We start from the raw sequence: 17,206 nt of genomic DNA, 5'->3' as shown, positions 1-17,206 counted from the left end.
AAATGATCTTTATAATTTAAATTATGTTAGTTTGCCCAATTACGTTTGATCCTTTGAAAATGGGGAACTATGTATAAAAATATCTGTAACTCCTCAACAGTTAATGCAGAACTTTTATTAAAGCCTTTGAATTAAAGTCTTCAGTCACAGATGGATTGATTTAAAACCCACTGCGTCTGTGTACAGAGGCAACATCACAAAGACTGTATCAATGTGACTTCCTAGGGTAAAGCTTATGGGTTTTAGATTTATTTCCTTCATGTATGGACACTGGACTCCATCCTCAGTGGATTTTCTTTTGATCCTAATATGCATCAAACCTGGACTGTAATTGTAATGGATTTGTGAGGTCTCACTATAAGGGGAGGCCTAAAAGAAGGCTCCACGAAGCCTTTAGGAATACAATGAGTGCAAAATAACTGTAACTAAATGGCCACTGCACTACACATGATCAGACATCAGTACATCAGAGTACTACTAGGACTGTGCCTTCTGTGGCCATCGAAAGTGCCTGACGACATCTCCAGGGCATGATGACGTCACACCTGACAGCCTGAGAATTCAAAAATCAAACACAAAAGCTGCGGGTATGGAGCTGGAAAGTTTAAGTTTTATATTTATTTGCATATGTGGTCACTGGTGTCCCAAAATTAAAGGTTCAAATGGATGTTTAAGGCAATCAGGTACAATCATGTAATGAGACTTGATGAATGTTTCAGTATGTCAGATTAAAATCTGTCACGTTCCATAACGAAACCTTAAAAACTCCCATTAAAAATAAATGGACTTTCTGCTGAGTGTGACACTGTGAGCCTTCCCACAGGCCGATGTAAGCAAAGAGCAGTAACGGTCTGTGATGATACACTGAGATGGGCCATCCTGCCTCCCCTCTACATGTGCACCAAACGACTTTGGGAGGCAGTCACCATAATGCAAAGAGACATCGATGAGGCCGCAGAGGTTTCTTCTCTCATGTAAATCACACACAGCTTCATCAGCACAAAAATCAATTTGCACTTCATCACTTTGTGTTAATGAATTAAGGAGATCCACACTGTGGGTTTAACTGCACAGGATCCTTCTTCTACTTTAATTGTCAATTAATAAAACATGGTTTTGTCAGCAAAAAGTCTATGCTGGTATACTGTGTGTGCTGTAATACTCTGCATATTTCTGTATCTGTGTGCACATGTTTCTTTGCATTTTCTAAATAAAATGTTTACCTGTGATAAATAATTTTCTGCGCTGTTTTTCCAAGTCATGAGGGCAGCGGTCATAGGAACAGTGTACTCAGCTGTGTTTGAAATCATTTGCAGATACATGTAATGTGTAGTGCAGATATAAAATCACGTGGATGTGGGCTGGAAGATTTCCTGCCGAAGTGTCATTGAGCTTCGATGTGTTAGAAAAACCGTGCTGTGTTGAAGAATATTCGAAAGCACCCAAATATTTCTCTTACAGCAAAATGAATTATTTATACTGCTTCTGAGTGTCAGCACAGAATGAAAATTTAGATATATTATTCTTTGTACAACACTAAGTGTAATTTTAAAAAAAATCACTCCACAAACACCACAACACTGCATCACCTCATCTAACACATGTGGGTGGGACGAGCGCATCACTCCCAGCAGATGTTGATGTGAGAAGCCTTCATATCCATAAACTTTTAATGTAAAAATTGGGAATTTTGAAAAAGCAACATGTTGCACATTGCCCACTCTTTCTCGCTTTAAACTTTTAGGTCATTCATAAATTCAATTCTCATTTATCCTTCTGGCAGCTCGGCGCAGCAGGTCTGGGCCAACTCTCTGGATGCATGACCCGAAAGCCAGATTTCTTGTTACACTGCAAATAACACCCAGGACAGCAGCTTCAGCTATTCCCCACAAGCTGGAATAGTGGGAAAAAGTGAGTCTCCAACAGGTTGGAATGGAGAAATGTACTTTAAATGGGTGAAAACATAGCAGTCAAACTTTTAGACCAAAGAGAGAAAAGAAGTGGCTCACCAAATCTCAGGACGTGAGGCATCCCACGTGAAAACCCCACACAGTGTATTAGCAGCAGCAGAAGCTTGATGGTGCACCTGAGTCTTGCCTTTAATATCAGGAGGGTGATCTTCATGGTGCTTGTTTGCTGCACGGGATTTAAATCCCTGGATCGATATATTCCCCAGAATTTTTTTCTCTTTAACCCCTGTGACTGAATAGAGGCAGCTGTAAGATCACGGCATGATCTTCACCTGCTGGCTGAGCAACGGCTTTCCCACATCCATTTGGCAAGGAGGGGGGTGGGGGAATCACTGCGTGTCCAGCTCACTGCGCCAAGAAGAAACAGCACTCGGACTCAGCTGAGGAAAATGATGGTGGAGGTAGAGGTGGTGGTTTCGGGGCATCCATGTTAGGCAGGGCAGCGCTTGAAGAAATCCATTTACTGAAAGACAAAGGCATAGATTGAAGAGGGTGCGAGTTTGAGGGAAGGGGGTGGGGGTGGGGGTGGGACAGTGGGATCCAGAGTGACAAAGTGAGAGTGAGTGAAGCAGTCTGAGCAGCCTTGCCAGCCGAGCTCCTCCTGCTGCACTGCCGCACAGCATCTGACGTCGAGCCAACACTGGTAGTGTGAGAGCGCACAGGATGGATCGAGCATGTCTTTCGGTACTGCTGGTCACACTTCACTCTTTGATCTGTGTCCCCTACCGAAAGTGCCATGCCTCCCACACTCCTCCTTCTCTCCTTCCTACTTTCCCTGATGTCGTCCAGCCGCCGCTCTTCGCTTTTCCCTCAGATTTTGGCGCGGTTCGGCTCAATCTCTGTCGGCGGAGCGCCGCCGTGCACAGCCCTAAAAGTCAATCCATGAATTCGAAATGATCGCCGGTGTTTGATCGGAGTCACTCAAGCGTGGACTCGCGTGCGCTCCGTGAAGCAAACCTGTCACTGTACACTCAGTATGATGAATAGGCTGTGTTCAGCGCGGCGGGATTTCATGTTCTGTCTTTGGAATTAGTTTTTCATATATATATATATATATATATATATATATATATATATATATATATATATATATATATATATATATATATATATATTCTCAGACGGAGACTGGACCGCCCGTTAGATAAGAAGCCTCAATATCAAATTTTAATTTAATGTGTGCCGCCTGCCCGTATACGACCACAGAATTATTGACGACGCTGAGAGGCGCAGAAAGTCACAGCGATATTGTGATATTCAATATTTTCTAGTAGGATGGACTCTGGCGTCTAACTTGTCATTTATAAATGAAACTGAAATGTCTCTGCTAAAACAAAATGGGCCAGTTTAACAAAATGTATTTCTATACTGTTCCCACGGTAGACTATCAATCAGGTTATTAATGTGATGCTTTTCCAAAACTTATGGACTATAAACTTCATAAAGCAAACGTGAGGTATGCTCTAAGGAAGTGGAAATGATGTAAACAAGGAGCAAATAAAAATAGCTGGCCTCTAATGCGAGCTGTCACTTACTGACGATCAAATCAACATCACGTTTACCTGAAACATTTAGCTGTGGTAACACAGACATGTGGATGTGCTCCTGTCCACTCTGTAAGCTTTTAGACAGCGTATTAACATTTAGGCCAGGCTGGTAGAATTTTATAAAAAGGAGTCTTTGGTTTGAGGAGTTTTCTGCACACCGACACTGACTGTTTCACATCATTGCGGCTGTTTCACCATCTGGACAGAAAACGTGTTTTAAAGAAGGATAAACCCTGAGTGTGTTTCAACACCATGGACAGAGACTCGATTTCAGCTATATTAAGGTTACAGCAGGAGATCGTTGGCTCTCACATATGTTCCTGTGTATTTAGCCAGCTCCTTCTGCCCGTTTGCCTCCTTACTTAGGAGAGGGGTGTTCTGCTTGGACCGAATCCATACAGAGTTTAAGCCCAAAGAGTTGGGGTTAGGGTTCTATTGCTTCCACCAATCATCTGCTTCCATGTTTGCGTTTACCCCCCACCACCACCCAAAAAAAAATAATAATCAATGAAATAATTAATTAATAAAAATAAATAAAATCGTCTAATGACCCGGCATTTTTAAAAACCTAAAATTAACTAATATGTAAGTATGCACACGCTACATGTGAAATGATGCCATCCTCGTGCACATGTTTAGGAGTTGTTTTGTAAGGGGAATTGCACCTCAGCTGGCACACCATATAATGGAAATTACAGGCTTATTTCTTTATTAAAACACGGGTGTTTGTTTTATTGTTTGGCCATTCCATCTTCAAATTTCAGAGGATGTCACTATGCTTTCTAAACCACAACGTGGATGATGAAGGGAAAACAGAATCCAGTCCATAAATGGACGCAGTGATTTAAATCACACAGAAGTCATGAGAAGAAGCGGCTTTGAAAACTAACGTGGAGAAGAAAAAGCCGCGCTTTTGGTGCTGTGTATGATGGCCAGAGATTGCACAGGATAAAATGATACCACAGTTGGCAGCAGTGCATGCATCTGAATTTCTCTTTTTACACACAGAGTTACAGGTCAACAAATGTCCCTTTGTGCATTTGAAAGGGGCGTTAGGAGCGGATGAAGGGAGCCTCTCCACCGGGCAGCTGCATGATGATAAAGTTGATTTAAAGCTACTGCGCTCGTCAGCTGTGGGATTTAAATGTGCGGCTCGTCTCCGTGAGTTTCCATCTATCCTCGCAAACTAGAGACGTTATCTACGGATCATTCATAAAGCGGATCGCGGTAGAAATTTAACGACCCCTGTAATGTCTTACAAGCTCACAGCAATGAAGGCACCAGGCCGAGAAAGAGAAGGAGGAGGTGGTACCCGCAAAGGTGACAAGCGTCTCCAGACAGAGGTCGAGCAAAGACAGGGGAGGTCACTTGCCTTCAGAGTTTATTAAGCACAGTCGGAGCTTTTTTCGGACACATTAATATTGCTCTTTACGTCCTGAGTGAGCCGATTTGTGCAGATAAAGTGTGCGGACGAACTTCAAACCTTACCGGTGAGGCGTCAGCAGTGTTTTCTGAAAAACGACGCGAAAAAGCTTCTACTGAGGTCTGCAATCTGTTCCCAAAAGATATTACCTGTTCCTGAAAAGACGCTCCGCGCAACAAATAAATCAATCAAAATAAATACGGAGAATAGCCTTTAAGACATGAAATAAGTATAAAGTTTGACAAAAGAATGGGCTTACCTTAGACAGAGCTTGACCAGAGAAGAGTTATCAGAGCAGCACAAAGAAGTTGATTTGTTTCTACGGAGGAACCGTGTCGCTTCCCCCGCACTTGCATCTGGTAGCGCTGCGCTCCGGCCGTAGGGGAGACACGCCTCCTGTCGGACGGCAACACGCACTGCTTAAAGCAACAAGGGGACACACACCGGACTGAAGGCTCACTGACACCGAGTCTGCAGCTTCCCCGGCGGGCGACTGTGTCCGTTCAGGCTCAGGCTAATTATAATCCTTTACCCGCTCGATAGACACCCATGTGAACAAACTGCACTGTACAATCTAAACCTTACAGTTTGGGAATAAGAGGCGCTGATTGGTTGTAAAGGTGTGGTACTCACCATGCTCCAGCCTGGGTAAGCCGCTACCTGATCTTATAGATTGTTGAAATGTGAGGTATCTAAAGACCTCAGCTTTTATTCTCCCTCACATTTCACTGAAGAGAGTTCATGTAGCAGTGTGCGGTTTAATGTGAAATTGTGACAAGTCAAATAAGATTTTAAACTGAGTTTAAAGAAGGAACTCTATTATTGGTGCTCGCTGGTAATTTAAAAAGCTATTTAAAATGACAGACAGTGTAACACTGCAGCAGATCCCGGTGTTTAGTGGATTAACCTGGAGCTTGGTGGACCCAGCTCATTTAGTTGCGTCAGCTGGTTCACTTTACAAAGGATAAAGTTGAATTTGTGATTGTGAGGAGCTGCGTGGACTTTCAGTTCTTGGACTGTGTTTGGAAAATACTTGAAAATACAGCAGCCTTCCCAATACATTATGTTTTATTGTAAGTGCTGAAGCAAGAAACAGGAATTAGTGTACGATTTAAGAGTCGTGGTTAAGTAATAATAATAGATCCGTAATAACAGTAATAGTAGCTACGTGATGTTTGAAATGTAGTATATATTTGCTCACCTAGATTAACTCTTAAGAGTGTTATATCCATCTTTGTGGAACTTAATGCAAGAGAGGATGCAATTAATTTTGCATTTGTGACAATTCAGTCACAGCATATAAAGCAAACATGGTAGTGCTTGTTTATCTATTTCTTGTGGAAAGATTAGAAGTAAAGATAGCAAACATGCAATTAAGCCTATTAGCAAACTAGTTTCTGTAGGCAGAAGCTAGTTTGCTGTTAGCATTTAAGACTTTCCATATAACATAAGCACCACTAAAATGTGACAGTCATATAATGAAGATACATGAAATACACAGAGAAAACGTCAGTCCCAAGATTTCCCATGTAACAATGTCAGAACTTCCTGGTAACAGAAATGCAGCTGCTTACTCACTTCACTGACTTATTCTAGAAGATTTCAATCCATAAATGCCATAAAAACAGTGACTCTACAATAAACAAATGAATACATATATGTATGCATGTACACATAAAATAAAATAAAAGTAAAAATTTTAACTTTTTTATAAAAACAAATTACATAAGCAAAGCCCACCATGGAAACTAAACTGGCTCTAAAGTATTTTATAATGAAGTAAAACCACCACTACAACTATTATTACTATTAATAATAATTTAAAAATTATTATTATTATTATAAGGAAAATAGAAAACCGCATTGACTCTGGGACATAGTCTTTCATTAGTGGAAATTATTTCTGCTGCATGAAAGTAATGTCAGCTATTTCTATTAGAGCTGAATGTATACCTTCATGTACATGCTGCTGACATAATGGGACACCAAAATCTTTATTTAAGGTGAGCAGCATTAACCTCGTCGAGAGAAACTGCACATTGTGAAGCCTTTAATATATACATCAGCACAGCTTCCCCATGTTCTCAGCTATGCATTATAACAGAAGTCAGATTTCTCACACATGCTGCCTTTCTCTCATGTTTCAGGAACACATATTTGCACTGTTGCCCAATGTGATGTTGCTGTTGTTAGTGTGTAATTTTGGTCAGGTCTCACAAAAGATGATGCTAAGCTGCATGTGTTTTCAGCTGGATCAAGTCACAAAGGTCACATAAATACAAAAAATATTGAAGAAAAAAAATATTATATATATATATATATATATATATATATCATGGCATGTTTTCTTTTGCACTTTTATTGTGTGACAGGAAGGTACTCCTGGGTTTTAGATACATGGATTGTTGCAAATGTTTGTTAATATGTCTGTTTGTTTGTTTGCTTTTTCACTTTAAAATCATGGAAAACTCTGCCTCTGTCATAAGAAGTTTTTCTCTTTGAGTTTTACTGGTGCAAGTGCAACCAAGAAATGAAACAAAAAAGGAAAATTGTAGAAAATATATTAAATTTTGAAATTTTTTTATTCCACTTCTAAATCCCAAAAACACCTCCCCCAGGAGGCATTCTAGTCAGATGCCCCAACCACACCTGAAGGGCAGAGACACCCTTTGGTGGAAGTTCATTTCTGACTCTTGCATCTGCAATCTTATTCTTTCAATCAAGACCCACAGCTCGTGGCAATAAGGTTAGAAAATAGATCAAGCAGTAGATCAACCAGCTTTGCCTTTATACTTAGCTCTCACTTTACCACAACATTCCAATAAAACACCAACTTCACCCCAACTTCACCCTTCTGTCAAGCTCATGCTCCACTCTCCCCCCAGTCATGAACCTGAGATACTTGATCGTGGGGCAGCAGCTCCTGTCCCTCAATCCAGGACTTAAAAGGCAAAATTATGCTTTAAAGCCGTGTTTATTGTTTTACATTTAAACAGATGGTGAGCATGAACACTAAATTCAGTTGACCATTCCTAAAGTATAATGTTGAACCTTCAAGCAATGCACCACCAATGGCCTTGGCCTGAATTTTCAATTTAACCATAAATCAGGCTACCAAACCAACCACTTACAATGTCAAACCATTTAAAAAAAGCAGACAGGGGACCAAAATATCATAATCTCACCAAGGCTGAGCATCACATGTGCAGAAGAGGGGAGATTATGATCATGAATTCAAACTGTTATCGATCTAAGATGCTTTTGCATGTGGAGGACATAGAGTGCTATAAAGAGCTTAAAAAGTATCCAGTGAATGAAATGAAAATTAAAAAAAAAATAAAAAATTACATGGACAGTTTCCTTCTTTCTTGAACGATACTACATTGCATGGAAAATTACACTGTGGACAATTCCATAATATACCTGCATTCAAAATGAAATAGGTTTCATCTCAATCCCAAAATATATTTCCCAAAGAGATCCCCAACAAATTACTATTAGACTGCTGACAAATTACTATTAGAAATGCTCAGTCTCGTTTGAACAAATAATTATCTCAGATTTGAGGACAGCTACTTCTTACAAATGAAGGGGACTGCCATGGGTCCAGCAGCTCCTCTAGCTTATGCATCCCTGGTTGTGGCACACTGGGAGGAAGAGGCAACACAGATGTGGAGCCATTCAGATCAAAGATAAAATCATGGAAAAGATTTTTTTGATGATATCCTAATGTTTCGGAAAGGAAGAACTCAAACTGTTTCAAACGTGCAAATTCAAGAAGTACCTTTCTAAAATTTACACACCATAAATATTTTGGATCTAGCCATCTCTAAACAGCAAAATGGAAGAATCCATACTTCAATTTAGAGGAAACCCATGGAACGTAATACCAGCAGCCATCCAAGACATATGAAGGGAAACATTTTTACACCTGAGGAGAAACTGCTCAGACTTAGAGGAATTCAAAAGCAGGGCAAAGGAGATGAAATCAAAATTTAATGAAAGAAAGTACCATGCCTACATAATCGACAGAGCCTACAACCATTCTTTAACATCTTCAAGATCTGAATTTCTTAAGCCTAAAATCCCAACTGCAAAAACAGAAAGAATAACTTTCATCACTGAATTTAATCACTGTCACCAGAAACTCAGGGACATGATTAACAGATACTGGCACATCTTAAAAGCTGAACCGTCTCCCCTACTATCATTTAGAAGAGCTTAAGCAATCAGACATAATCTCATACATGCTTTTCAGCCAAACAAACCTAATTATACTTATAAACTATTCATAAACTGCAATACAACAATAGTCATCTACAGGCTTAAATGCCCCTGCAAGCAAGTTTACATTGGACAAAGATAGCATTCCAACAGTGAATTTCAGAACATAAAACAGCCATTCATAATGGGAACACGCCATAGCCAAACACTACCATGAGGCTAAACATGGCTTGTTTTATTTTACTTTTTATTTTTTTCAGTTCACTGCTTGATGTAAACAGTGTTTCAGCACTGGGCCAATCAAATGCAGGAACAGAAATGGAGGGAACAAAATGAGTCCATCAGACAGAAATAACTGCAACCATCATAGATATACAATTTAGTGGTGGAGGAGCACATCCCTGCAGTGATGAAGGCCTGATCTGAAGCCACAGTCTGGAGTTGAAATGAAAGGGAGCTTTGATTGCTCCCCTCCCCTCCTGCCCACCACAGTGTGCAGCATGAAAAGTTGAATTGTGGGGGCTACAAATAAATAGTCAATGACAGCTCTGTGATCCAACAACCTCTACTACTCTCACCCATGGGACATAAAAGGCATCTGAAACCCTTGAATAAGATTAAAAAGAATAGGATATGATAAAATACTATTTAGAGATTAATAATTCTGTCTGACTCAGATTGATGCAATGAGCACTGATTAATACTGACTTCAAGAAATGAAGGTAATTGAGAGAATACAATTTCTGAAAAAAAACCTTATTATTAATATTAAATTTTGTATCTGTGAAGAAGTTGCTTTCCCATCTCTCACTGAACAAAGCTTGTATTGATTGATCTTGATTGATTAGCGTGCTCACTTTTGGTCTGTCTGATCGTGCTTTGGATACAACTGATCTAGTTTCTGCGAAGCCGTGCACTGCCCCTTAAACCTTCTGTCTAGCTATGATTTGATGCTGAGAAAGCCCCTCTTCCCTCTGAATAACAATTTGACTTTTTCACTTGATTCTGATGACATGTTTCCCAATACCACAGCGTAACTTGGTAAGCCATGTCTGAACAGACCCACTGATCTCAACACCATAGCACCATATGTTCCATATAGGCAGGGGTGTAATCATAATATAAACAAAAAGTAAGGAAATTTGTATTTAATCAATTATTTGCTTCTTGTTTCTTGGTAATGAATCGTCTACTATTGGAAAGCCTGTTTATTTCCCTTAAATGGTGTATTTGAGGGTTGAGCAGCAGAGTTGAGTATGTGGGTTGCACCTGTGAAAAACTTGCCAAATCTTCTCTGCCAATGTGAAACAGCTTATTCTACTATTGACTCTTAATGATGTTGTTTATTGGATTGGATAACTGAAGCTGAAGAATACTGACAATTTAATAATTAATTCATTTAACAAACAGCGGCCTCAGAAGAGCCTGGCTGCAGAATCTCATCTCAGTATCTCTCTGCATTGAGATTGCCTCCAGTGATGGTAAGCCTGATTGTCCTGGGACACCAGAAGCTCAAAACAGGAGTCAGTAGTAGAATAAGCTGTTTGGCATTGGTAGAGAAGATTTGGTTGGAAGTTGGAAGTTTTTCATGGGCGCAACCCACATGCTCAACCACATGCTCAACCAACAAATGGATTTCCTTAGTTATTGTGCCAAATTTATATAGAAGGGGACACCTTACCACTCTCCAGCCCACCATTATTCAAGTCTGGTCAAAATGCCCATTCCCCAGTGTATTCATATGCAGATTTGCTATGCCGGTAACTACATACTGCTCCCTGAAATGGGAGCTGTAAAAGATGTAATCATATCCATCCATCCATCCAAGGAGGATGGGGTGCTGGAGCCTATCTTCCAGCTGTCATAGGGTTACACTGTATGACAGGGCCAACACGTAAAGACAGACAAAATTCACGCTCACCTTCACACTTAAGGCCAATTTTGAGTCACCAAATAATTTTGAGTCACCAAATACTCTGACATATATGTCTTTGGACTGAAGCTGGATTACCCAGAGAGGGTTTGCTGTCAGGTGACAGTGCTAACAACTGCACCACTGTGCTGCTTGTAATCATAATCATAACTAAACAAGTTGCAAGGATTACTCATGATGTGTTCAAACACAAGGTGAAGTTAAGTGAAGTTTTCATGTGGCACAATTACGCATAAAGTGCATACAAAGATGCTAATTTATGCAAATTTGCACAGTGAGGCACCAACAGAGGCAAGCTGAAAATATTTTTTTTTGGAACTGATCAGCTAAGATTTTCGCTCACACTGAGGATTTTTCCAACATCTCTGACACCTTGTTCTTTGTGGGCAGCTGAATTTGTATGAGTCAACTATGCCATATAGAGACAGAACATAAAAGGAGAGGGTATAGAGGAAAGTTATCTTTATTTCTTATATTAAAAGTGGGGAAAAAACTAAAATAGAGTTATTATAGTTAATTAGCTTTGCGTAAAGTTAGAATCCATAAACAGGGGCATTTCCAGTATTTTTTAAATGAGGTGGCACGGGGGGCCCAAGAATCAGTCAAGATAACCACAAGTTTCAAAGTAATGAAGCCAACAGAATGCAGTCTTGTAGTGCAATCCTGGTGCAACCCCATTTTTTGCACCATAATTGGATTACAATTGCTTCATTTTTCCAAAGCAAATTTAAATTTGTTGAACTTAATCCTTATGCCACTTAGAAGGATAGTTGCATGCCACTGTCATAGCAACATCTTTTGTGCAGTAATAAAGGGCACATTTTTTATTTTATTTATTCACTTATTTTTGTGATTTGGGCCAGGGGAGGGAGGTCTCCTCCTGCTACAAACTGATTAAACAGTTTATAGTTAATTAATACTTCATTACAATACCAGTAATAAGTAAACCAATAATAAGTTAAATCAGACATTTTCTTTGTCTACTCAAGGGAGAGAGACTGCACACTCTATTAATGGAACTCTGCATAACTTTAAAAAACATTTTTATTGATGATGCATGTCATCATCAAATGTACTGCAGTGCTTGTGAGCATCAGTTTAAACAATGATATATGCACAAGACTTGCCTGCACTGTTATGGTGTTGTGTAGTGGAAGCTTTGAATAATAACCAAGACAGATGTCATTCAAACTGAAATGCTGTTGACAAATAGCAAGCGAACAAGAAACACATCACTGTCACACTCCACACATAACCTTCATAACATCATTAAAGCTAGCAACAAAAATAAATAAAAATCCCTGGATTTCAAAATAAAGCACTTCCTATTAACACATTTCACAATAATGTTAAGTGATTGCCTTCAACTGTTTAAACACATCTTCTACATATTCATTCAGAATCATGCTTTAATCTTAAAAATGTTAAACAAACCAAAATTTGTTTTAGATTTTAGATTCTTCAAAGTCGGCTCCTTTTGCTTTGATCACAGCTTTGCACTCTCAGCATTCTCTCAATCAGCTTCATGAGGTCATCACCTGAAATGGTTTTCCAACAGTCTTCAAGGCGTTCCCAGAGGTGCTGAGCACTTGTTGGCTGCTTTGCCTTCCCTCTGCAGTCCAACTCATCCCAAACCATCTCAGCTGGGTTTAGATCAGGTGATTGTGGAGGCCAGGTCATCTGCTGCAACACTCCATCACCCTCTTTCTTGGTCAAATAGTCCTTACATAGCCTGGAGGTGTGTTTTGGGTCATTGTCCTGTTGAAGAACAAATGATGGTCCCACTAAGCTCAAACCAGATGGGATGGCAGGTTGCTGCAGAATGTTGTGGTAGCCATGCTGGGTAGAAAAAGAAGAAGAAGACTTTATTTGTCATTATATGGAAACATATAATGAAATTTGCGTTTCAGAACACCCATCCAAGAGAAATACAAACAACAGAAACAAACAGGGGGGACAGGTGTCTGAGGTCATGCAGCTGTTTTACCGGCGCTACCTTTAGCAGGAAAACAGAAAGAGATACACTGGGATAGGTAGGTTCAAAAAAATCATCTGGTACTGTGTTCATTATGAACACCTTATGAGGTTCCAAAAAACACCTCAGCAAAGCAGCAGCACATTTAAAGCCTGGAGAGCACTAGGGTGGTTAGGGGAGGGGCTGCCAGCGGAGACGAGCAGGATGCTGTGATGGACACACAGCTTCCAGACCAGCAGGTCATGATGATGTTCATGATAAGATGGTACAGTCAGGCTTGGTTGCCAGGATACCAGTTCATACAGGTCACAACACAGGGCGGGGGGGAAGAGCATCTGTTTACAAACATCTCCAAGACACACTCTAGATAGGCAGCATCCAAGGCCGTCTGGGAGCCAGATTCCAAATACTGGAATTGTTTTGGTTCAGGCCGTCATAACTATTTGCTGACAGACTTACAGTTTTCTGGTTACCTCTCAGAAATCCAATCATCCAAATTTGGTTCTACTCCGCCACACAGAACAGACACTCCAACACTCCTCCAGATGTAATCCACTCTCTGAGCTCTACTGAGTCTGATTGAGTTCGTACTGTTTCTGCATCCTTCATAGGCAGCCTTACTAGGGCCCAAACAGCTGCCCAGAAACCAGGTATCCCCAGGTCCAATTCGGGAAAAATTCCTGGTATCAATATATATGCCGCATCCACACAGTGCAGCCAGGAACGTTATCTTCCATCCCCACCGGAATCCATAACATAGCCAGCTGGGTATGTAGTCGGACTGGAGGAAAGAGGGTTCCCCTTTTCCCGATCTCCTCGTGATGAGAATTTGACCATCAATAGTGTTGAGAGACCAGCTGACCATAATTGAATTTCGAGTTCGGGGATGTGTGAAGAGACGCTCTAAGCAGCGAAGCAGCAAAAAGCAGGGGTAGATAGGGAAGGTTGGGGAGAAGAGGAAAATGTGTCCGTCTCCACTGAGCGCAGGAAGGAAAAGGGTTTTGTAAGTCTGCCTTTGATTTTGAATAGATTTCCAACAGTGTCACCAGCAAAGCACCCCCATACCATCACACTTCCTCCTCCATACTTCACAGTGGGAACTACACATGTAGGAACCACCTGCTGACCTATTTTGCGTCATACATACACATGGTGTTTGGAACCAACAATCTCAAATTTGGACTCATCAGTCTATAAGACAGATTTCCACTAGTCAAATTCCTTGTGTTCCTTGACCCAAGCCATTCTCTTCCTCTTGTTGTTCTTCCTTATAAGTGGCTTCTTTGCAGCAATTCCATCATAAAGTCCAGATTAATGTAGTCTTCTCTGAACAGCTGAGGTTGAGATGTGTGTGCTACTTGAACTCTGTGAAGCATTTAGGTGGGCTTTTATCTGGGGTGCTGTTAACTTGTGGTTTCTGAGGCTGGTAATTCTGATGAACTTATCCTGTACAGCAGAGGGAACTCTTGATCTTCCTTTCCTGGGGCAGTCCTGATGAGAGCCAGTTTCATAACATTTGATGGTCTTTGCAACCACACTTGAGGACACTTTCAAAGTTCTTGCAATTTTTCGGATTGACTGACTTCTTAAAGTAATGATGGACCATTGTTTTTCTTTACTTAGTTGAGTAGTTCTTGTCATACTATGGATTAGAACATTACAGAAATAGAGCTATTCACTGTATATCAACTCTACCTCTTCACAACACAACTGATGATCTCAAACACACTAAGAGATAGATAGATAGATAGATAGATAGATAGATAGATAGATAGATAGATAGATAGATAGATAGATAGATAGATAGATAGATAGATAGATAGATAGATAGATAGATAGATAGATAGATAGATAGATAGATAGATAGATAGATAGATAGATAGATAGATAGATAGATAGATAGATAGATTTTAGCATGTTTGGAGTGCATAGTTAGTGTCTAGTGTAGTCATGGACAAGGCAAATACTAGCTAAAAAGCCACCAAAGGCAGACTCAAATATAGATGATGTCTCCAGGTGTACAACAGGAGTGACACAACTGTTAAGTGTCAAGCCCTGATGTGCCCCTCTGTCTTGTGGTTGACAGGAACAGATTTTTAGAGTGGGACAAATAATTTGTTTTACTGTGACACCTGATTGTTTTGTAAATAGTTGTACAAAAAAGCCTGAACCTTAATTTTAATGTAAATAGTTGTATATAACTTTGTTTGCTAAATGTGTAGATAAGTTTTTGAAAATTACAACATATTTGTATTATAAGTTAGAAAGTTAGTATGTTAAACATGTTTGTGGTTTTCAGTGTAAGAAATTCTCAATTTTTTTTCTCCACAGATTTTATGTTTTTTGTATGTGATTTCCAATGTGTTAATACAGTATGTTAAAATGAAAAAAATAACTGTGCAGTCCAAATATGTGAAGTTGTGCTGCAAAATAAAATTATGCCAAACAAGGCAAAGTGTACAGTTTTTAAGATGCACTATAAAGGCCAAAAATGGCCAATTATACCCTAGACTCCACATAGGGCAACATTACAAAAAATACCAGATTCATCTGATATTCGGTACACAGTTGTGGTTAGTTAGCTGTTTTGGGGTATAGTGGGGTGTGTCTCCTATCCTAGACCCAGTCTGGCTGCAGGTGGGTTGGTTGTCTTGTGATTTTGTTCTGGGTTGTAGGATTTCTTGATAATGGCTTCTGTTTTACATAGTTTTGTTCAGTCTCCTTCAGAATTGGCATTGAAGTTGTGTACTAAGGAACAGCTGATTGAGATAGCTGACCATTACAAAATAGACATAGGTGATAAAAAGTTAAGAAACTGTTAAGATTGGTTTAAAACAGGGTCTTGTGGAGGTGGGGATTCTTTGCAGTCAGGCTGCTAGTGATCAGGGTGCGAGTTATCAATCTGGCCCATCTGCACTGACTTTTGAGCAGCAGAGGGAACTGTTACTGATACAGTTGGAGCTGGAAAAGTTGAGATATTCCAATAGACCGTTGCAAGTTCTGGCGTTCAGTTTGCAAACATCTCAGCTTGTTGCCTAAATTTGATGACTTGGATGTAGACACTTATTTCACTCTGTTTCAGCGAATAGCAGATTCTAAAGTTTGGTCAAACTTAGATAGGTGTACATTGTTGCAATGTCTTCTGACGGGTAGAGCACGTGAGGCTTTTTTAGCTTTGAGTATGGCTGACAGCAAAGTTTATGCTACAGTTAAATCTGCTGTGCTGAAAATGTTTGAGCTTGTCCCATAGGCATATAGCCAAAGGTTTCGGTTTAGGAATAACCTGGATTCACAGACTTATTCTGAGTTTGTTCATGATCTAACTCTTGCATTAAATGGTTGGTCTACAGCTTCTGAGGTTACTACTTTTGAGCATCTTTGTAACTTAGTGGTGTTCGAACAGTTCAAAAAATTATATACCTGAAGCAGTTGCTACTTACATAAATGAATGTAAGGTGACATCTCCATCTGAAGCGGCTACTCTTGCAGATGAGTATGTGCTGGCCCGCAAAAGTTACTTTGAGCCGTGCAATGTTATGTACCCTAATGATTTGAAACATGGTCATTTGCCTTCATCTGGGGCTTTGATTCATAAGCCCCAGATGAAGTTTGGTCATAACGGCCCGAAAGGACCAGTGGCTCAAAATACCCTCCGCTAAAGGGTCACTGGACCCTTTAGCGGAGGGTCACTGGAAGAGGGCGTGTCCCCTACTTAGAGCCAAGAGGCTGGGTCAAGTGAAACCTGCTGTAGTGGCAACTTCCATAGCAGTTTCTGGCCATCAGGGAGAGGGTTTGCAGTCACAGGTTAGGTCTGGTTCTCCATGATTTTTCTGCTTTCACTTCAGATGGTGTCGTTGGTTGGGGATGGCAAGCAGGTCAGTGCAGAAAATTCTGAGAGATACAGGAGCCTTAGATTCTTTTATTTTGGATTCTGTGTTACCGTTTTCCCAAGGGTCGGATACTGGTGGCTGTGTTCTGGTGAAGGGCATGGATCTGGTTTCATTCTCCTCTCCTCTACATCAGATTACTGTAATGTGTGGCCGGTTTGTGCAGTTACCCGTGCTGCCTCTCAAGTTAAAGAGGGTGCGGTTACACCAAAGGATCTTGAGTTGCCGGTTATGCTCCAGACAGAAC

At 40.3% G+C, this 17,206-nt stretch overlaps 1 protein-coding gene across 1 annotated transcript in view; it reads right to left on the bottom strand.

The window, feature by feature from the left end:
* Nucleotides 1-5,288, bottom strand: part of LOC115776876 (glutamate receptor ionotropic, kainate 2) — a 413,631-nt gene extending 408,343 nt beyond the window's left edge. Inside the window, exons 1-2 of the mRNA XM_030724665.1 lie at nucleotides 5,200-5,288; nucleotides 2,010-2,433 (exon numbers count right to left, since the gene is read on the bottom strand). Coding sequence (XP_030580525.1) covers nucleotides 2,010-2,124 — 115 coding nt within the window. The 5' untranslated portion in view covers nucleotides 2,125-2,433; nucleotides 5,200-5,288. The remainder of the gene's footprint in view (nucleotides 1-2,009; nucleotides 2,434-5,199) is intronic.
* Nucleotides 5,289-17,206: the final 11,918 nt, after the last annotated feature.

Source organism: Archocentrus centrarchus, unplaced genomic scaffold, assembly GCF_007364275.1.
Source record: "Archocentrus centrarchus isolate MPI-CPG fArcCen1 unplaced genomic scaffold, fArcCen1 scaffold_40_ctg1, whole genome shotgun sequence".
NCBI lineage: Eukaryota > Metazoa > Chordata > Actinopteri > Cichliformes > Cichlidae > Archocentrus > Archocentrus centrarchus.
Note: the sequence above shows the minus strand (reverse complement) of the source record. Positions and strands in the feature narration are given on the sequence as shown.